The following is a 23,129-nucleotide window of genomic DNA, read 5'->3' as shown; positions in this document are numbered from 1 at the left end:
CATGAGATTTTAATTTTAAAATAAGGGCAATAGGACCATATAATATAGGTCAAAGTCAGACTCTATGATATGAGATATGTGTAAAGTACTGAATCCCAATCATCCACCAGTATCTTGTTTCATGGGTGTGTTGTGTGTGTTGTGTGTGTGTGTGTCTCCAGAAAGACAAATGAGATTAAACAAAGTTCATTTTCTCTTAGTAAAGATAACTAAAACAATGTCAATTTTTGTTATTCTCTAAGAATAATAGAAGTCTGAGAACACAAATGTAAAATAAGCATGTTTTCTTCTTTGAGGTCACATTTCTCTCTGACTCTGATATAAAAGATGAAAAGCTGCTTTAGATGTTTTGCCAGAAAAAAGATCTCTGTGTAGAGGTGATTCCGGTAGGAGCACCCCAGGAGAAGGTCAGTGAACTTCAGCGGTGCTCTGACAAAGCTGAAAGCAAGTGAGCGGACTGGCCGCTGGGATGTCTTTACCCGAAACCAAAAGGGCTACATTCCATAAACTGGCGTTATGTTCCCAAGCCCTTTCCTAGTCAAGATCATGATTATGAGGTAATTCTTGATAAAGCTAACCTGATACATGGCTCTTCCTGGCTCCTTGCTTTTAATGAAAAAAAAAAAAAAAAAAAAAACAACTAATGGTCATTTTGAGACAGTTGATGGGTTCGCAGTGTTCACCCACAGCTGGACTGGCAAAGACTTTGAGAAATAATCACTCCCCAAATTCTGGTTTAGGATGCGTCTGTGACGGTCTCTTAGGTCGGAATTCAATGGTAAGACAAAGTTGATAGAATTGTGCTAAGAAGGAAAAGGAGTGACAGGCATAGGGTTCTTATCAGTTAAATCTTAAGAAAACTTTCCTTCTTGTCAATAGAATGGAAACAACTTTTCGGTCTACAGCTTTTAATAAATTGGAAACAAGCAGATTCATGTGTTCTGTTCTTAAAAACGTTTTTTGGGGTCAAGGCTGGGCTCAGCAGCCCAGTGCCTGCGTGGCAAGCATGAGGTCACGAGTTCAATCTCCAGTACTAAAAGTAAATAATAGACTCAAAAATGTGTTTTAAGTTTGGCAAAATTGTGGGGAAAACAGTAATACAGTTATAGCAACAGGTTTATGCTAGAGCAATACAAAGTAAATGTGACTAGATTGCAGGATTATATCCCTTAACTGGATTATTCTTCAGATAATCATTGTAATTCTTCATCTCAGTAAAGGAACATAGCAACCCAAAATGACCATAAAATTTTCTACAAGCACAAATGCAACCAGTAATAGTGATTACCTACTGTGAAATCACAGTATTTTTTAAATCAACGCTTTTTTTTCTCATGTTCAAGATAGACCACCTTTTAAAACAAGAGATATTTATAATGTAAATACTTCTAGGAGAGAATTGATGTTCTGAGTATAAATCACAATAATTTTGCATGTTCTTTCATCGGATTTGGCCTACTGCTTCCAAGAGAAGACAAATGCCCTGAAAATCTCACAGAGATTTTAACACTTAAACTCAGGACCCAGTTCAGCTATGAGTAATTTCTTCTTGTCATAAATCTCTTGATCTGAGCAGGCTGATTTAACTGGTCCTCTCGGGTCCTGTCTTTTGGTCTCCGACATTTGCTGGAATGGCATGTTTGTCTACTGACCCAATTTATCTTCCTGTCAGATTCTGAGTGAGTTCTTTAAAAGACAGGCCACGTCACCCTTCACACTTTCCTCCGACTTTTATGGTTTCCTGCAGAGCATAATCACACAGAATTTCTGTTTTTGAAATGTGAAGATTCTTTAGAACAAAATGTCTCCTACTTACACCCGAGAAAATCCAGAACATTCTTTAAAACCACACTATTTCATTTTCTCACAATTTTTTAAGTTGATATTCTGCTGATTAGGGGGGTCCTCTAGTGGTCTTTATTTTTAAAGAAAAGATGTGTTATTTTCCACTACTGGTAGTCAAAAGAGGAGTGTGAGGCTCTTGTGGTCGGTCACAGCTGGATTCAAGCTGTCCTCTACTGTCTGTGTGCGTGGCTTTACACGGGCACGGGAGCTGGTGCTGGGATTGATAATGAACTTGGCCTATGTGGCTGGCACTTACATAAAAGGATTTAATTCAACAACAGCAACTAAACAAAAACATTTTTTTCTTTAACAAGGTACCAAATAGAACATTTTGCTTAATTTTCAGTGTCAGATCTGTTTTTCTTTTCTTGCTTTTTCCTTTTAAATATAAATGCACATTTAGTTATTTATGTCTATCGCAAAAATTAAAAGCCATCAGAGTGGTTACATACAACAGATCTTTAGTTCTTTATACCTGAATGCTAACTTTCCAAGGTTAAACACTTTTGTGAAGCGGTATTTTATTTGGGAGTGGGTACTTCCTATGCTGAAAATATTCAACATCATGAGAAATATCCTCCCTTCATTACTCCACAACAGGAAATCACTGTTAATTACCCGTTATGTTCACACTTCTAGAAAAATTATATGCACATGTAAGCCAATTCGGTCATTCTTCTTTTTCCTTATATGCATTTTATGAATTTACTGCATTTATTATTACTATTATTTTATTATTATTTGCTTGACTTGTTTTCTACTTGATGTATTTTAGAACTCTTTCTGTGTTGCTGTTTAAAGTATTTTCTCATTTTTAAACTCTTATTATTACAGGTGGACTATACAATGCACCATAAAGTATTTTCCCTGTTCCTTTTGAACTTTAGTTAAACTCCTTTGGTCTTTGAAAAACTCTGTAATGGAAAACCTTTTATATAAGTCACTTCCAGGTATAAAAGATAGTACATGTATTTTTTGCAGAGAAATTGGATAGGTAGAAATATCTCTGCCTATCTATCTATCTATCTATCTATCTATCTATCATCTGATCTATCTAATCTCAGGACAGCAAGCCTGCAGACTCAGATATCTCTTCCTCCTCATGGAGGCTCATCTAATCCCAATTATTTCTTGAAGGTCACAACTTCAGACACTGCTAGCAGACAAATTCAGAGATTAAGTCTGGGAGACCATTTAGAGATTCAGGGGTCATTTACTTTGGGGAGACACATTCGAGTCATAGCAATACCGTTTGTTCATTTTTCTATTGGGCTGTTGATCTCTTTTCATCTGCTTGCATTGGTTCTTTCAAAATTAGGGAAAGCAGTTCTTTGTCATTGATGCGAGTTGTAATACTTCCTCTAGGTTATCATGTGTCATTTACCTTTGCATCTACTACTATATAAAATTTCATGCAATAGTTTAATGTTGTTAATTAATAGTTTATTTCCTTTCCTCTTATGAGATGCAATTTTTACTGTAATCTAATATCCCATAAGAATTAGGGGCTAATTCAGAACTTTCTACTGTTCCAGTGTAATTAAATTTAGAGTAGTCTTTTAATCTTTTGCAAACAATTCATTTTATTTTTCCACTATAGAAAGCATTTATTTTACATTGCAATTTAAATTTTCCAAATAAATTTTAGAATCATCCATCCTAATCTTAAAAGCCAAAAAACAAACAAACAAACAAAAAAAAGCCAAAAAACAAAACTAGAACTAGAGATTCCTATGGACAGGATTTATTTATTTATTTATTTATTGTCTTTTTTTTTTTTTTTTTTGTCTTTTTGGGGATCAAACTCACGACTGCCTGCTTGCAAGGCAGGCGCTTATGCTGCTGAGCTAAATCCCCAGCCCTATGGACAGGATTTAATTAATGCATTTATTTAGGAGAACTCCATGTCCTCACTTTTTCTCCTAGCCAAGAACAAGATAAGTTTTTTGATACACTTACATATCTGCTCATAATTTTTAGGCTTTCAGGCTTACTCAGGTTTGCCTTAATTATAAATTATTAGACTAAATGTAATCCTAGGTATTTTATCACTTAATTCTGACATAAGAGATTAGGGTGGGCAAAGCTGGCTGGCGTTTAGGGAACTGGGGGTGCAATTCAGTGAAAGAGCTGTTGAGCACACATGAGATTTGGGTTTAATCTCTAGCACCAAAAAGAAAAACAGTAGATGAACAGAAATCAGGCATTTAATTCCTCCAAGTGTCTCCCATTTATAAATATTGCTAGAACCTCTGATTTCTTCTAGTGTTCTACTGTAGATGTTATACTGATAGAACATTAATCTACCTACCTGGCTAATGATGCCTCTTCTAGCTCAGGTCATCCTGTGATGCAGTAACATCCGCAGCCATTCCTGAGGTAGTTGTGATATAAAGCTCAAAAAAGCTCAAAATGAAAAATAATTATAAAAAATAAAAATAGTTACAATATTGAACAATAGCTGGTGAATAGTGCAATGTTTATAAAGGCGAGAAAGAGCCCTTAGAAATGGGGTCAGATTTGGTAATTCTCTCAGAGTATAAGTTAACATAGAAGCATACTTGCTGGGAGAGGAAGAAAAATAGCTCGTGTGCCTCCTGTGAGCACAAGAAACATCCAGATCAAGCGCAGGGTCGGTTCAATTAGGTTTCCCATTCACTAGAGGGCAGAAGTCCACCACCGATGGCTGGTGTTTTTCCTTGGTTTGTTTCTGTGCTCTTTGCAGGATCTTAGAAGTTATCAAACTAGAGTTTTCTAAGCATTTGGGTTTCCAGTATGTGTTCTTTAACTGTGAATGGGCCCCACCAGCTGCACACAAATTCGATTGGGCACATAGATACATGGTCTAAAGCGAAGGTTCTGTTGTATTTTTAGAAAGGTTCTTGGAATCCAGCTTGTAGAACATGTCAGTGCATCCATCTGAAAATCTTCCCATTTTAGTCACTGATTTGAAAACCACTGTCCTGATATAATAAAGTCAGAGCTTTGTTGACAGGATGGTATTAACCGGCTCCTCTGTGTGTGGCTTAGGCAGGCTCTGAATTGTAGGTAGTCTCTCTACTTCTTTCCGGCATTTGACTGAGTAAAGAATGTATATGCTTCTCATTAGGAAAATTCCAGCAATGACAGCAAAATAACTCCCGTAAACTAAAAACTGGATAAAAGCAAAAAATTAGCCACATACAAAATCTGACCACCTATTCACCAATAATATATAATGATGCTGTTAGTGTGTTTGGCTCATGGCCTGAGACTTAGGATCTTAGCTATAGTCAGTTAGATTGAATGATATATTCCATTGTCTTCAAGAAATCAAGTATGAAAGTGTAAGCAATGCATTAGAAGTCTGTGGCTTCAGAACAAATTGCTTAGGTTCAAATCCCAGCTGCTATCATAGACAATGAGAAAGTTACTCTACATGGGAATCTGTATGTTTAGAACCTGGTAGAATGCTATACATAGGGTTGCTATCATCGAATTTTAGACACTCATGTTACTTCTTACCTGCTGTTTAATCAGGTAAGTGTTGAATTAGTTTCAATCAAAATCTACTTGGCATTATTATATAATTAAAGAACTGCATGTGTTTCAAAATTAAGTATTGCTAATTGCAGGGTTGAGAAATTTTGGAGGTCATCTATTTATGCTACTTTCCCAACAACTAAACAGAGCAGAAGCAGTATGGCTTACTTGAATACTGATTGCCAGGTTGAGCCCGCTGGGATCTACCACAATCATAGTCATGATGGTCTGAATCGCCAAGGCGATAAAGGTGTTGATTCCGAACACCAGGGCATAGCGTTCCATGCTCAGATTAACTGCAATCTGGAATCTATCATTAAATATTCAATAAATATTTTAACCATAACATACATAAGACTCTTGATAAAAGATAGAAACTCCAGAGAAAACAGTGTTGTCAGTGGCATTTGTTTAAATCTCCTCTTCTACAACACAAAGGCAGAAGAAAGTAAAGGAATAAAATATTATTAAAGGTTGAATTAAAGGTAAAATAACAAAATCACTCGTATAAAGTGTAATACTTTCCAGAACTTAAGCAATCGTATTCTAGGTTCTCATAACTTGAGATGGTGGGTTTGATTTGATTTTAGATGTGGTTAAACTATGGAAATATTTTTTAGTGTTATTCAGTTTATTGTCAGTTGGTTGTAATACTGGACATTATTTGATTTTAGATATGGTTACCAAATCAGAGGGATTTTTTTTCTTAATCACTGTTTAGTTTATTATCAATTATTTCCACCAACAAAGTTTAGTAGGTGAATTATTCTTTGAAAGATCCAGATGTTAAGTAGCTGTAAAATTGAATTAGTCATTAATTTTTAATTATGTAGATTTTGAAATCTTACTACATTCTTTGAATGCAGATAAAAGGTTTTGAGGTTCTAAGTACTTTTGCAGTTCAAAGGCAATGTAAAACTTTCAATCCTCATCTTAAAAGAAGAAACTAAAGACATAAACACTACACAAAGGTTCACTAAACAAAAGACATGTCAGTGAAAAACACTAAAATGTCAACTAGTTTCATCTTTTCTTTTGCCTAATGGTCTTTTCCCTGGTGCTCATATTTCTGTGTTTTGTAGTTTTTGTCATTCATTTTCTACAACTTAAAAACAAACAAAAGTTGATAAAGCTCATCTCCACTTCTTAAACACAACTTGAAATTCAAGTGTTTCCCATCTTTAATTTTGAAGCACATTTCCTGTACTCAGCTTTAACTGCTGCTATGAAACCCAAATGTTTTTGATCATTTTCTTTAAAAGTAAATGCAAAAATTCTTCTAAATTCTAAATCTCTTTAAAAAATGATTAAAAAATCAATTGGCTGCATGTATTAATGCACCTAAAGGGTTCTTATGCTCTTCACATATACTTCTGTTCAGCATCCTACTTTTTATAAATTTCTTAAGAATATTTTGTTCGTAGAGTAGTACAGGCTTAGAATTACCCACACAGTTAAATAAAATCTAATATAAAATCAAACTGAATCACATTGTGTTATGGAAAATTGTTGGAAACAAAAAAAAATCAAAACCTTTCAATATATTTTTGTTTCTGGGTTATCATGGAAAGCTGTTGGAAATTTAAAAAGATCAAACCAAAGAATATATCATTCTTTCTGATTTATAATGTATCAAAACTTTCCCTTGGTGACTAATTTTGGCAACAGGGAACAGTGGTGGTGTTTAATTTAGTGTGACATAGTTGACGTTGAATACTGCAATAGATTCTGAGTTTGCAGGAAAGGACAGCAAGAAATAGCTTGCAATACTCACACTGCTATGGTGATCAGAAGCATGTAGCTGGACTTGAATATCAAATACCCAGCGTAGCTCAGCCAGATGCTGAGGGTGTAATGCATAAGGAAGAGAGAGCCAGCGCCGATAACCGAGAAGACTGCGAGGGCCAGCTCTCCCAGGAGGTCCCAGTTCACTTTCACATGGCCCACTGCAAAGGCAGCCAGAGCCCCTGAGAATGAAACCGAACACTCTGACTGCACACAGGAAATGAAATCATGCTCCTACAAACCCCAGGTCTTGACTACTACATTGAGTAGTCAATGTGCTGCTTTCACAAAAGCCGTGCAGTTCATCAAAATGTCGACTTGTCATTTGTAGAGCTCAGTTTTTCTTTTTTTTTTCCTTTTCTTTTCAGTTCCTGTTTTTGTTTTAATTTTTATCTCATATTTGATTCACATCAACTACATACCAGGCACTATGCTATGTGGAGAAAGTTTCCTCTCCACAGCAGAATGGGGAGAAATAATATAGTGACCCAGCTGTTCAATACAAGCATGCATGCCACATAAGCACTCTCGCACCCAGATAAATCACCAGCCCTGTTATTTGTCATTGTCAGGTTTTTAGTGATGGGTACCAGGTGTGCTGCACTGAGAAGTCAGTTTTAGTCTGTATTAATGGTTACCAATTTTAATCTTATTTCTGTTCTTTTTCAATGTTGGAGATCAAACCAAGGGCTCTCGCATGCTGAGTAAGCACCCTGCCTCTGAGTTGTACTCTGACGCTGAATCATAATGGCTCTTTAATCTCCACCTTAATATCTGCAAGATAAGACCTGAGAAGAAAGATCTATATTGATTTATAGAGTACAAGAGGTTGAATAATTGAAGATAATTAAACAATTATTATGGTTCTCTAACAACATGAAAGATACCTAGGTTTCAAATGACTGCCAAGTGGCTTCTTCACATGTGATCTGGGAAAGAGCCACAGCCCAAAGGCCTATTTTCCCTGAGAATTTGGAACATAGGAGCAATCGTTTCGGGGAACCAATTCTGGCACAGGTTTTTAGGAGTTACACAGAAGCTTCCCAAAAGAGAGACAATAATGAAACTTGGGTCATGTGGGTTTTCTGAAACATTTTGTCTATAAACATTTTTGTATATAAGGAGGTACAAAAAAAAAACCCACTTCCTGAAAAATATCTTCAAAGTCTCGCTTGATATTTATGTTGGCATTTGCTAGGATATAAATATTTATTATCTGGTGAACTTCAGAGGCAACTTTTCCTCTGATATTAGAATACTGACCCTTAAGTATCATCTACTCCTTGTAGCATCTCACAAGAAAGCTGTTTTTGAAAATTACTGGTTACAGTCCAGGACTGCTAAAGGCGAATCTTAGCTAGATCATTAATACGACCTTCCCAGAAGGGGAGGTATTTGATGTATTTCTTAAAATGACTAGTATCTCCTTACTTACGCGTTTTCTTTATTACAATGTTGAGAACAATCCTCAAAGAATAGTGGATACTGTCAGAATGGGAAATGGGATCAGGAGGGTTCTGCTAGAATTTTATCATTTCTAAGCTCTGAGCTCCTGACTTTCTTATAATTGTAACACATGAATGGCATGGTACTGGTTATTTTTCAAGTGTCTTCCTTTCACGAAAAAATATCATTGTTCTTCTGAACAAAGTTAATCTACCACCATGGAGTTTAGTACCTGGAGAAATGAATTTAAGCAGAAGTTCATCAAAAGAAAATAAAGAGACACTAACTTACCTCCAAACGTTGCGATAGCTTCCACTGCCCCATTGTAGATGGAGGAGTCTTGGGATGGTGCCTTGTAATCCCAGAGGATTTGAACATAATTCAAAACTTGATTAAAACCTGCTGTAGAAAAAGCCCACCACAGGGACCAGTAAAAAAGACGCCTTGAAGAGTAGCACTCCTTGAGATCTTGGAACCACTGCACAAAATTCCTCAAAACCACATTTTCAGACTTCCAGCTGCCCATAGGGCTGTCTCCCAGATTCCCAGGAAAGCTGGATGATTTCTGCTGAACTGCTCCGTGATCCTCCTGAGCCTCCTGAAGGTCGGCATCCTTCCCCAGTGGCTTTGGAGAAATTTCGCTGCTGGGTTTTGCATGGAAAAACATGCTCTTTTTAGGCATTGGTAGAAACAGCGAGAATAAGAAGGCCACAGAGACAGAGACCAAGGTCATGACATTGAGGTAGAAGTATGACAGGTTCGCCAAGGATACCAAGAGCTGCGCCAGCACAGAGGCCACAGTGTAGGCCACCAGCGTGACACTCCTGCAGTAGCCGCTCAACCTCTGATAGTGTTCAGAACTAACCACGCTGTAGATGTAGGCATAGTAGGCCACCTCGGTGGCCGAGACGAGCCCAAAGACGAACTCGACAGCTTGCATGGCTTTTACCCCTTGGCCAAACAAGAGGAGCAGCCAGGTCACGATGAAGCTAAGGCCTTGCAGGAGGATGACCGGCTTGTAGCGGACATAGTCGGTGAGGACGAACACGGGGAGCAGGAGCGCCAGGTAGGAGTAGGTCCACACGGGAAGGATCTCATTTGTGATCTGCGAAGTGGATGCAATGTGACCAGAGGGCACCAGCGCATCCTTGAGGGGACCACTGGCTGGGCCCACAGTTTCTATGTCGCTAAGTAGCTTCTTCCCCCCAACATGGAAAGCATGAGAGAAAGATGATTTTCAAAGAAATCAATATGAAATGAGTTCCCTTCCTTGCTGGGAAGAAAAAAAAAAAAAAAAAAACACCAAAAAAACCTAAACCAAAAACAACTGCCTCAAGCCCTAGAAAGATAAAAAAGCAAAGAAACCCAACCAGTGTATTTCCTTGGTTATATTCCAGGAGAAGGGCATATTGTGACAAGGTGTGGTCTGATTTCTATTTTAAATTTAAAGAGAATATACATTTGAGTAAATTAAGTTTTACTATAAACTCTTCAACACTTGTGGGTTTCCCAAGTTCCTAGAAACCACCATCTCCTTCTTGTGCATAGAGCACTAATATTAGGTTCAAGGTTCAAGGAGAGGCCTTCCAGAGAAGGAGGCAGGGCTGGGCAGGAAAGCCGTTCATGTCACATCTGCTGCTAACTAGCAAAACTACCAGCCCTAAGCAAAGGAAATGCAGTCGATGCTGCTTCCTGGTGAGGATTTTCTCTGCGGAGCAGATGACCCTTTCTTCACTGACAAACCTCAGAGTGCACACAGTGCATGATGCCACACATCTATGGACAGGGTGTATATCAAGTAGAGCCCTCTGTTCCTAGGACCACGGGGAACAGGGCAACACAAGATTAAGGCACAAGAGAAAATAAGGATAAGGTGAAGATGAGAATACTGTGAACACGAGATGCATGTGTTTGCTGTTGTCTCACAGTAAATTTTTATTTAAATAAGTAGGAGAATACACTCCAAGACAATGGTAAAAATAGTACAGGACACTAAGTACATAAACCAACATCATTCCTTTGTTACCATTACCAAATATTACATACTGTACACAGTGGTACATGTTCTATTTTAATACGAGTGGTTGTGCAGATCTGCTTGATCTTGGCATCAACAACTGTTTGCATAATGCATTGTGCTGTGATCTAGGTGGGCTATGATGTCACTAGGTGATAGGAAGGTTTTAGCTTCCTTATAATCTTATGGAATCATCATTGTCACATCACTGTCACATTGATGACTGAACTGCATTACAATTCTTTATTAGATATTGTTTATATCTTAGCAGTTCACTAGGTTATTAGATTAGATTTTATGACTGGCATCAATTTTATTTTAGGATAAGTATTATAGAAACAATGGAGACCTGAAAGGTTCCTATGCATTAGGAGTAATATTAAGACTCGATAAAAGTTAAAATGCTCATTGTACATGTAATATGCTTTGGTTGGCCATTTTTGCAAACATAAGAAGGAAAGAACAGTTCTATTATGATACAAATATGAAAATTGGACTCAGTAAAGTCAAAAGACACGCTATGTCCATGTTCAAGTGCTCTAAAATTAACCCACATTAATTTATAGATGTGTATTAACCTACCTCTGCGCTGGTCAGGTTTTTATCGGGTCCAGATAAATACGGAATAAGGAATGGTTCTGATGGTCTCATTGTGGAGAAAAATCCAAATAAGCAGAGAATGACAGTGGGAAAAATCCAGGAATTGCTTTGTGAAGTTCTAAAACAATCCATAGCTAACCTAATAGAAACAAAGCAAAAATTAATTAATGTTTGCTCTTCGTGGTATGTTGGATGTAAAGCAAAATCTCAGCTGCTGCAAATGTTTTAAGAAAAGATAATGCTTCATTCACCTGCAGTTAAAACAGCAAGTGATGAAAAACTGCTCTCAAATACTCCTTAGGTTAATAAATTTCTTTTTCATTATTGTTGGAGGATCAGTCAGTCATCTTTCTTTGGTATTCATTCATGGTTATGCGTAGCTAATAATTAATGATCAACTGTGTGCTAATGCATCCTCAAACCTAAGTAAAACATTAGCTAGTGACTCATTAGAGTACTATCAGATGTGTGCTAGGTAAGTACTGCCAAGTGAACACAGATTGAATTAAATCTAACTTTTTACTATCTGACCACTCAATTCTCTACCAATTCTGAAACTCAACACATGAAACATTTGTTTATTTATAAATTCACCTCCTCGTTACATTTTGCTGGACACATAGTAGACATCTGAGGCATTTACCAGGTGTCTGCAATCTTGCAAGAGTTCACAATGCTTCAGTTAAAAAAATTAACCTGGGAGTCTTTTTTCAATACCTTATGTTTTCTAGACATAAGTCCTTTGTCTGAGAGACAACTGTCTAATTTTTTGCCCCATTCTGTGAGTTGTCTTTTTACTCTACTGGTGATTTCTTTTTCTGTGTGAAAACTTTTCATAAGATGAGATCCCGGTTGTTAACTGTAGTATTTCCTGTGCAATCTGGTTTTATTCATGAAGTCTTCTGCCTACTGTGTCTTCAAGATTTCTACCCATTTTCTCTTTCAGCAGATTAGTGTTTCTGTTTTAATATTTAGATTTTTGATCTATTTTGATCTTATTTTAGTGCATGGTGATAGACATGGGTCTGGTTCCAGTCTTTGGCACTGGAATGCCATTTTTTTCCAGCACCATTTATTAAAGGTGCTAATCTTTCTTTCACTGAACATATTTGGCCCCTTTGTTAAAGATAAAGTAGCTGTGTGTGTTTGTGGTTGTGTCTGCCTCTTCTCATCTGTTCCACTAATCCTCAGGTCTGTTTTTCCTTTTTTGCCAGTACCAGACTGATTTTGTCACAGTAGCTTTGTAGTATAATTTCAAGACAGGGATTGTGATGTGCCCTGCCTTGCCTTGGTTGCCAAGAATTGTTTATGGTAAGAAATTGTTCAAAAGGGAAGAGGAAGTAGGGAAGAGGGAAAGGAAGGAAAGGGAAGGAAAAAAAATACAAGTTAGTTATACCATTAGTTTCTTTTAGTTCATTGAAAAGAAAGGTTTGTGTTTATATCATTTGGAGGTTTTTTATGCCCAAATCTTGTACTTTGAATAACCACTCTGAAGATAACCATATGCAATGTGTTAACTATTATTATTTTCCTATTACTTTGTCATGAAATTTATTTGTTCCATAAAATAAAAAGATAATTAAGCTCTAAAGATCTGATTTGGTATCTTTCTCCACTGGCTGGGAATGGGAGTAGATACTATTCTTCCTCTTGTCATTGTAACTGGGTCCCCCTGTAATCCTGCAGCTGGGCTAAGGGAATAAATGGAAGATGTTGAGGTCCAACTCGCCCTTGGCAGAATTTTCACGTCATTAAGATAGTTCACTGTTGCAAACCTTGCTGGAAAATTATGCTGCTGTCTGGAGCCACACCTATGAGGCCCTGGCTAACTAAGACTTCACAGCTTTTCGCAACATACAAATCGCCTGACATTCAAAGTTCCAACACAAAGCCCAGACGATCTCCCTTGTCATTGCACAAGATACAGAAAGCCCAACTTTATTTTATGGTGGTTACACTTGAACACTTACTGCTTTTACACGTGAGCTGCAATGTGAACAGGAAAAATTTATTCTTATTGCTTCATATTGGAGATCACAGAGCACTGTACAATTTACAGTTTTGCTGCTCTTGACTGAGATTTTGTCTGAGATGATTTGTGGAAAGGAAACTAATGTCTTAGAACAATTTTCTGTAAGTTATTCCATTAAAGCTGCATAGTACTAAAAAATATAATATTTTCCCAAATTCAAAGGCGAGTGTATGGAAGATTCAAGATGTCTAATAAGTGAACTCAAATCACACGGTTAAGATTTGAACAAAGTCCCTGCTCTGCCACCAGGACCTCTCATTGCCTCCCCTTTGCCTCATTTTGGTGCCCAGCCCTGCTTTGCATTAATCCACAGTGAGGAAAGAAAGTGTTTTTATAAACCCATCCATACTAGTAATTATGAGTTAATATACATTAATTAATATATATTAATATGACTTAATATTCCAAAGGCAGTTGTAGATTGGAAGTGGGCTGAGAGGTGCAAGAGGGTGCGTTCACCCCAGAAGGGTGAGTCACCTTGTGGAATCCCAGGGACCCAGACAGCGGAACCCACAGGGTCACACCCTGGCTTGTTACCCTCCTTGCCCTTTTGCAGGTGATTCCAGATAGCAGCATAACTTTTGAGCCAGGTTTCCAACAAGAGCGAGCTACCCTGATAATGTGAAAATTCTGCCAATGCAAAATTGGGGTTTACCGTCCTCCACTTACTCCTTCATTCCAGAAAGCAGGGGTTTCACTCCTTTCTGGGATACTTCAGGGTCTGTTGGGACCTCCTTTTTTTGTTATTCATGGCCTTCTAGAAAAGAGTTTCCTAAGTATCTGATTATGCTTGGTCCTCTTTTTAAACGTAGTCTTGATAGGTGGCAGCAGCTGATTTACCTGCAAGATTCTGCTCCTCTCTGCTGACCATGGACTTGACACTAACTCCAAGTCGTCCTCTCCAAGTATTTCAGAGACCTGGAACTGTGCCCTCTGGATAGTCCATCTCTTTGGCTCTTTATAGTTTCAATATGACTGTGTGACTAAATTTAGTTGGAAAAATAAAGCAGGCAAGGCTAGTATACTCCTCTAAAGTATAGCATAAGCCCCAAAGGGATGGGAAATGTTGTCTGTATCTTATATGAATGGAATATAGTGGCTGACATGCAGTAAGCCATGGAGGAAGACACCAGGAGAGTGAATAAACACATGCTAGCCTAGGTGGACACAGATGGGGAGGGAGAGGGATAGGTGTTGGGAACAGGCCAGCCTGCAGGAGTCAGGCAGGCACGGAAGTGAAACTTCACACTAAGACAAACACACGCTCTGTGGTTCACTTGCCAGTGGTGACAGTAAAAGGCCAGGGAGGTCTTCAATTAGACAAGTTCAGTTATTCATCTGTAAAACAGGAAAGCAACCTGTGTTCTCACAAAGTCATTACCGCTTTTGGTCACCATCTTCTATTTTCTCATTGAAGAGATGTTGCTTTCTTTGCCATCATGATGATCACCATGATAACAGCTTTACTTGTGTAATATCTTTCAATAATGTCTATATCAGGGAAACTAATTTTTGACCATTCTGTGAGGTAGATAAAGATCATTTTACAGTGGGGAAATGCAAGGTCAAGGGTAATAGATTTGTGCTGGTTTTCACACCAAAACTTAGACCTGACTAATTTACCTTTTCCCTTTCTCTGTGTTAAGAGACCTCAGCTATATCCCCAAAATTCCAATTCTAGGTTATTTAAGAGGAGTGTTTTTCCGACCATGGAGTCAAAAAGCTTAGTGGGTTTTCAAACACTATGTTTCAAAAAGATGCAAAAACGTGAAATATCAGAGTGCACTGCAGAATAGGCTGTTTTATCCCAACTTTTGTTTGGATAAGAAATATGTGAATACACAGATAAGATCACAATGTGCGCTAAGTTGCTGAGAGGACAGTTACCGGGTTAGGAGCTGCAGTGGAAAGAACAGAAGTAAATACATACACACGTGTTTCATTGTCACACCTAGGAAGGTCATTGTGTGTGGTCTAAGAGAGAGGATCTCAGACCCGATGCTAAGCACTAGTTTGGGACAGACTGTTATTTTATGTTTCTCATTCCATTTCTTTCTTTCTTTCTTTTTTTTGTTTTTTTTTTTTGTCTTCTTTGAGATAGGGTCTCTCTATGCAGTTCAGGCTGGACTTGAGCTCACGTTGTAGCCCAGGCTGGCCTCGAACTCGCAATGATCCTCCCACCTCAGCCTCCTGAGTGCTGGGATTTCAGGCGTGAGCCACCACACCCGGCTCTGAATACATTTTGACACCATAATGCTAACCCTCTTCTAAAAGTACTCTGAAGTTTCTTTTGCTTCATTGTCTCTAATTTGAGGATATGAATTGGGTAGATTTTCTGAGTTGTCATGTTTGAAAGCAAAATTCACCTTCTCCCTCCATTTCTGTGATTTCCTAATAACCCTTTCACAAGGTGCTCCATGTAGTTAATCCACGCACTCTCCATCTGCTCCATCACTCGCTTTTTTTTTTTAAATGTATAAGAACATTATCCAGGCCATAGTTTAACTGGGGGAGGGAAAACATCCCCTGAACAAAAGCCAGCCTATCAGACCATCATGATAAAATGCTGAGCGAATGTCACGTTAGGGAAGACTCTGAAGTGGAAGTACTAAGAAAAGCCGAATCCATCAGGTGCTTCTCATAGCTTGCACTTGGGCAACTCCATGGCCAGGGTTCACCTTGGGGGACTGGAACATGCATTCGTGAGACTTTGCCAGAGGGAAACCTCAGGCTGGCAGTGGCTGATGGAGGACGTGAACTTTGAGCTCTGGCTGCCACCTTAGCAGACATGGCAGGTCACAGCTGACCAAAGAGCACCTCTTCTGACTCAGCTGTAGCCCATTCAAGGACCCGAAGGGGCAGCTGGCACAGGACTGTTGGGGTTACACAGCAGAAAGGCCCCCAGCTGGCAGTGCGATCCGAATGAGTCCTGAAGATCACCAACACCTTTGCTTAGAAGGTGAGCACCTGCATTCCCTTGGGAATAATGTGTCATCTCCTTCTGCTGCTTATTTTTCACCTTTTGAAAAAAACTGCTGCAGTTGTCCCTCCCTGGGGACCCTTTAGGGAGGGGTCTACCTCTCCGGGAACTAGTTTCTTGCACTCTTTATTTGGGGTGCATTTCTACATATCCACGTAAGGTCACCCTATTTTATTTCTGCTTCTCATTCAGGATATGTGAGGCGTTGCAGCTGCTGGAAAAATGGTAACTCCCATGCCAGTGTTATGTGACCCCGCTTCATTTTAAGGTGCTCGTGATTTTTGTCTTCCACTCCCATCAAATGTAAGATTTATGTGGGTTTTGACTATGATCAGGATCGGCTGAAGTGGCTTCTCATTATTTTTGCTTTCATCCACTTCGTGAAAATTTCTTTTCATGCCACACACGCTTTACATGTCTGTTGTTTCTTAGTATCAGAGATCAATTTATTGCCCTCTCTTTTATTTCTGTTATTACATTACTGCTTTTTTCCACATTCAACCACTTCTCTGAGTTGTTCCCTCCTATATCATATTTTAAACTTCTACTTATACTGCTGGCAGGATAAGCTCATTTGTCAACTTAATTCTGTGGTAACAGAAAAGAGATTCTTTTTTAAAAATGAGAGAAAAATCAACCAGACTTCATTGCCAGGAGAGCGTCACAAGGAAAGCTATGATCTATTTCCTGCTCTCACTGATGTATTTTTTGCAGTTAGCCTTACCTGATAGTCACGGCACCAACTCAACCTGTTTTGTAATTGTGCACATGAAACTCTTCCTATGTTGCATTGGAGAATCATACGTGCTTCACTGGCGACCTAAACCAACAGGTTCCTTATCTTTCAGACACGGATGACGTCATATTTCCCAGCCCTGAGGTTGTTTGTGTGTACCAGGGTCTATATATAGAAAGTAGGGCTGCAGATATTTCCAGGTTCAGCCTCCACTCATACAGAATAAACAACTGTTAAAAAGAAGACTTTTTTTTTTTTTTTACAAATATTGTCTATTCAGTTCATTCGTCCATTTTTGTGAGTGGGCCATTTGTTTTGGGGGGGGTAATTTTTTTTTTTTTTTGAGTTCTTTATATACTTCAGGTATTTAGGACATGAAGAAAGGAATGAAGGCTAGGTGGGAGAAGGAGAGCTGGGAGGAAGAGGTGAGGGACTGAAAATAATCAGGATATACCACACACATGTACCAACCCCCTCATGAATGTAGTAATTATGTATTACAAAATACACTAAAAGATAGCAGATCAAAACCAAACCAAAAAAAAATGAGGCCTGCAAAAACTGGCAGGTGTGGTTGGTTTCCTGGCTCCTTAGGGTCTGGGCAGGTATCCGGCTGTCTTCCCACAGCCCCTATGGTGAGGGCCCTGGGGCCAGAACCTCCCCAGCCTGGCTCTGCAAAGGATCCCACAGCAGGGGACAAGGTCAGGGCAAGGACCTTTGTATCACAGCCTTTCCCTGCTGGCTTAGAGGATACTGTCAGCTTCAACCCGGATGCCAATAACGTAGAAGGAAACGATCCCGATTCCTTCTCTGTCTCCACCAATTCCAGCCACAACCTCTTCCAGTCCCTAGCCAGCCCAGCACTTGTCCAGGGCAGGTCCCTTGGCCGAGGGCCCGGACTTCTCGCGAGAACTCCAGCAGGTTTTTCTACCGGATGCTTAGGCCTGACGTCATCGCTCAGGACCCGGATGTGGAAATTCTCACGGGTGTCCTCCCCCAATTTGGGGGGAATAAAGGGACACGCCGATTAGGGGAAGAGCTCTGTAAACTTTCCACCATGGCCAGGTGTGGGGGCCCATGACTGTAATCCCGGCACTGGGGAGGCTGAGGCCAAAGAATTGTTGGAAATTCGAGGCCAGGCTGAGCTACAAAGTGAGCTCATGGTCAGTCTGAGCTGCATAGCGAGACCAACAAAACAAAAAAATTTTCCACCACTGCACGCCGGGTTTCTGACTTGCAGCCTGTACTTTTATCTGTACTCTCCCCTCTTTTTCTCTTTCTGGACCCAAGTTCGCTCTGCAGAGCCAGTGCCCCCGCCCCCAACTCTTCACTTTTACTTTACTGAAAAAACTGTTACTGTTTTTTAATTTTCCTTTTTTCTCGTTTGGTTCAATTTTTTGAGCAACCCAGAACCCAGTAACAGAAGTTGCTTTTAGAATGAGCTACCTGATACCACAATCTTCAGAAATCACAAATTATAATAAAACATGGTACAACCACTAACATGGGTAAGTATAAAAAGACGAGCATACCAAATGTTGATAAAGATTTTGAGCCACAGTATTTGTATTTGATGTTTATAGAAATGTACAATTCTACCAACTGGAAACCATTTGGCTATCTAACCAAGAAAGTTCATACATTCATACTAGTGAAAAAATAAAGTGTCCATTACACGGGAAATGAAAATATAGCATTAAAACAACTAATAGTAATCAGCAATAACCGGTAGTGGACTACTGCAAAAACTAGCTTGAATAACTAAACATCATGGTGTTCCAAAGTATCCACATGCAAAAATGTTTGAATGCATTATTATATATAAAAAGCAAATCACTAGATTGCACTAGTGATTGAAAGTACAGCTTTGATCCCAGCACTCAGGAGGCTGAGGCAGGATTTCTGTGACTTTGAGGCCAGCCTAAATTATGTAGTAAGTTCAGTAACTGAGACTCTGTCTCAAAAGAAAAACCAAGAAGGTGAATCCGTAGTTGCCTGGTTGCCTAGGGCAGTAGATCAGGAAGGAACTGATTACCAAAGAGTAATTCTGGAGTGGTAAAAATGTTCTACAACGTGACAGTGGTGATGACTATGAAAGTTTGTCCAAACTCATGCAATACATGCTTATAACATACACTTCATTATATGAAAACCATACCTCGACAAAGGTGATTTGGTATGCAGAGCAAAATAAATGAATCTCTAACACTATGCTTCCTAAAACATAGTGTTAGAGATTCATCCAGACACAAAAGGGCATACTTTATACAGATCCCAAAGAAATCAAAACTGGTAGGATTAGCTGGGTGTGTGGGGCATGCCTCTAATCGAAGAGCTGGGGAGGCTGGGGCGGGAGGAGGATGGCCTTGGTTTCAAGCCAGCCTAAACTACAAAGTGAGACCTGTCTCAAAACAAAACAAAACAAAATCAAAACAAAACAAACCAACAAAAAGCCAGAATTATGTTACTTCTGGGGAGGAGATAAGGGTGAGGGAGACTGATTTCAAAAGGCAACTGGGTTATTAGTCTATCTATCTTGGTAGGCTGTGATTACATGGGTGGATATAATTATAAACCTACAAGCCTAAAATCTGTACTCTATATTGTGTGAAACTGTACCTCAGCTTGAGGAAACACACACTATGCTGCCTCCTCCAAAGCATTTTCTGTGGACAGCTGTGCAGCTTCTGACTTTTCCTCCTAGTGCACTGACTAAGGTTATTCCAAGTCTCACCTCAGGAAAAGGCCTCTACACAATCCGAATCGAAAACAGGATCTTTGAACTTCAGTCTGCTCGAGGAAGTGTAGAGTGGAAACAGTGCCCATAAATCAAAAAGCTAGGACAGGGTCCGCCAACCGAGCCACAGAGAACATTCTTTAAGTCACAGAGAATCAGCATTACCTGTTCCTGCTGTGGCCGGAGTTTATCTCTTTGTGGAATCAGGACTGGCTTCTGGCCTTCACATCCCACTTCTGCTCCTTCTGGCTGCCTAGGACTGCAAATCCCAGGATCTGTCTGTATAAACATCGCCTGAAGAAGGACTCCTTCCCTTTCCAATTTCTTCAGGATCTAGAGACCACACCCCTAGGCAGCCGCCCTCTTCTGGAATCCCCTGGGCAAAACCAAGCACCAAGATTCTTAATCTTCTGAAACAAAAATGGTTAGAGAGGTATATAGTAAACACCAAACCAAACCAAGCCAAAGAGCCACTTTCCTCTGAAGGTTATTACTAAACTAACACTGTTCAGCTTCTCTACATCACTAGATTCAAAGCAAGCTGTGACAGAACCTCTCACTCTCTGAAAATGCTTTATGTACTACTCCCTGCAAGAAATCCTTGCTGAAATGGAGCACCCCACACAACTTCAAGAGGTTTGAACTAGGCCCAGATTCTCAACCAGCAGGTCAGAATAGTGCTGCATCTTGCCAAAAGCAAAGTGTCTTGAACTACACACTGTGTAGAACATGCCTTTTTTCTTGCAGAAGGTATTTGCTGATGAATGAATCGTAACTTCTCAGACCTTGCTATGGAATTGCACTGTAGGTGTCTGGTCAAAGGCATGGTGTAGGAGTGGGAGAAACTTGTGCTTCAAAGAACAGCTTTTGTTCTTTGGGTTGTTCTCACTGTCTTACAATTCTGAGGTTGTGATAACCTAACAGTGTGAAATAATTCTTCTTTACATTTTGGGTAAATATGTTACTATTAGTGGAGAAGCAATATTCTTCGCTTTTCTCCAAAGGAAAACAGTGTCAGTATTCCAGATCACTATTTTATTACTCAGTAGTCCATATTTCTGTTCTATAAATGTACCCATTCTTTGGTTATATGCCATCTGGGTTATCAGGCTTCTCATCAGGGAGTTAAGTGAAACTTTTAGCATGCACTTATTCTTAGATGTTTACAGCAATCACAATTTTATCTTCTTCCTAAAGTTACTCAGATGAAGAAACAAGGAGGTAGAGATTTTGGAGATGTTCTTAAAATAAAGGCCATTTTATATTCTGTCTTCTAATCGTGCCGGAAACTCTTTCAGGGAAGGAGGGAGTTGTGAAGAGATGGGAGGATAGAAGAGGGAAAGGGGACAAAAATGGTCCAGATGTGAAGCGTATGTACCAATTCTCCAAAATGAATGTAATTCTTATATATTGCTAACACAAACCTATTTAAAAAAGAAAAATTGAGAAGTAACTCAGTGCAAAAGCCCTGGATTCAGCCTCCAGTACCTCCCTGCAAAAGTAACCTGAAACAAGCTGGCACCAACTAATCAGTTATTTTCCTATTCTTCTGCCTCTGCCTCTTGGAGAAAGAAACTTTAAAATAACTGATCAGATCTTTGACTTTTTGCACTTTCTTCACCTTTTCTCTGCCTGTACAACCAATCACTTACACTTAGTGCACTGAAATGCTTAGTCTGTGGGGTGAAGTGTTGCCCAGTTCTACAACAGAAAATAAAGTCAAATAAAATTATTAAATTCAATTGCAGTTATTCTGTCCTTTGATATTCTTGAATTGCATTTTCAATTACACATATTGTTCTGTTAGCAAAAATGATGAAAAAAAGTTATTTTTTCCATTTTAGGTACTACAACAGTGGCGAAGAAAAACCTATTTGGAAAATTAAGTTTTAGTCTATTTAAAATGTGTGATTTAATGAAAAACACCTCTTGCCTTAGGAGACAGCCATGTATTCTGATACTGGTAGGAGCAAAACTCCTTTGTGAGAATACCTTAATTAAAGTAATTAATTAAGCCCTTGAGGGACGCTATACAAGACAAACACTGAGCCCCTGCCCTGTGAGAATCACTGTAAAATACGTTTTCTCTTCACTTTTTCCACACCAGCAGCGATCCCTGGGCTCAAATCGTAGCAGCACTAAGTTGATGAATGGACGCTCCGCATGTCCCTTGATAAATCAGGTGTCCTTTCCAGCAGGATTACTGTAAAGGCGTGGTTGTATTTTTAAATTGCAATGAAAGTAGTTCTCAGCAGAAAATTTAACAGATCGACAAAAAGATGTTTAAAAATTAATCTGTTCTCTTAATTCCAAATACACCTTCGTTTTCATAAGGGAGACCTTTGTACCATCTCTGGAACCAAGTTTGGACTCGTTGCTGGAATTTCTTTCCAACTGAAAGTGGCGAACAGGGCTGTATCCCTGAGAGCTGCTGGCACCTCATCGGAATCGCTGTTTTAGCTAAGCAGCTTTTATTTGCTTGTGGCTGCACAAGGAGTTCTAGCCAGACCTGGCTGAACTGGCCCCAGCGCCCCAACACCCCAGCTCCTAGACTGGCAGAATCAGAAGACAGCCGAACAGGGAAGCCGGCTGGACCTGCTCCCGCCTCCTGGGGCATCCTGCAAGCCTGGTCTCACCCGACTCCGAGCTGGGGGAGAGAGGAGAGGTTCTTACCTAGAGGAGGGGGTGCTGCTCGTCATCCTAAATAACCACGCACCCGCGGAGCCATCTGGTCTCGGGAGGGGCGGGGCCAGCGGCGGGGCGTTCCCGTCCAGCCCGGAGGCCACGCCCCACTTAGCATATGCGTTGCATATTCAGACTCTCAGGGCTGCAGGCGCTGGGACCTGAGGTCTGTGAGCCGGGTTCCCGAGCGGAACGGTTCGTTCTACCGGAAAGGAGCCACTTAAAGTAGCATAGCGACCCCAAGCCCCACGTCGGATGCTAGAACAAGATAAATGAATGCAGCGCCCTTCATTTGATCTGTTTATACCGAAGACTTTTCTTATTAATGGTTCCTTTCTTTTGGTGGAATTCCTTATTTTGCATATGAAGAAATCGAAGAAGGAACTCCTGGGTCATCCCGGCTCTAGAGTCAGGGTTTATATCAGCATCAGTTTGCGGTGCCGGGGAATCCAATCCAAGCCCTTCCGTAGGCTGGGTGAGCCCCCTACCAACGGAGCTGTACTCTCGGCCATCAAAGGGTTTGAATTCCTTGATTAAAATAGGAATGTTTAAAAATTGTCTTGTTGCTTATTCGTTGATGGAAGTAAAATAAATAAATAAGTAAATCTTTTCCCTAAAGTACCGGGTACTATGGCTCCTGTAATCCCAGCACTCAGGAGGCTGAGGCAGGAGGCTCACTAAGAGTTCGAGGTCAACCTGGCTTACAAAGTGAGTTCTGGGCCAGACTGAACCATATAGTGAAACCCT

The 23,129-nt window shown here is 39.7% G+C and overlaps 1 protein-coding gene across 6 annotated transcripts in view; it reads right to left on the bottom strand.

The window, feature by feature from the left end:
• Slc19a3 (solute carrier family 19 member 3) overlaps nt 1-22,556 on the bottom strand; it is a 28,244-nt gene extending 5,688 nt beyond the window's left edge. For 2 of the 6 annotated variants that reach the window (XR_010043471.1, XR_010043472.1), the window contains exons 1-7: nt 22,374-22,535; nt 19,866-20,110; nt 11,198-11,354; nt 8,890-9,703; nt 7,142-7,334; nt 5,536-5,677; nt 4,157-4,999 (exon numbers count right to left, since the gene is read on the bottom strand). Coding sequence is in view for 1 of the 6 variants with exons in the window: in XM_063237215.1 (XP_063093285.1) it covers nt 4,823-4,999; nt 5,536-5,677; nt 7,142-7,334; nt 8,890-9,703; nt 11,198-11,347 (1,476 nt within the window). In the remaining 5 variants the exon portion in view is untranslated. Of the gene's footprint in view, nt 1-1,427; nt 1,742-4,034; nt 5,000-5,535; nt 5,678-7,141; nt 7,335-8,889; nt 9,704-11,197; nt 11,355-19,865; nt 20,111-22,373 lie in introns of those variants that run through there. The other 4 variants (XR_010043473.1, XR_010043469.1, XR_010043470.1 and 1 more) reach the window with 4 other exon arrangements.
• Nucleotides 22,557-23,129: the final 573 nt, after the last annotated feature.

Source organism: Cavia porcellus, unplaced genomic scaffold (genome assembly GCF_034190915.1).
Source record: "Cavia porcellus strain 051 isolate PalLab524CR breed Dunkin Hartley unplaced genomic scaffold, mCavPor4.1 scaffold_26, whole genome shotgun sequence".
In the NCBI taxonomy this organism is placed as follows: Eukaryota; Metazoa; Chordata; class Mammalia; order Rodentia; family Caviidae; genus Cavia; species Cavia porcellus.
Note: the sequence above shows the minus strand (reverse complement) of the source record. Positions and strands in the feature narration are given on the sequence as shown.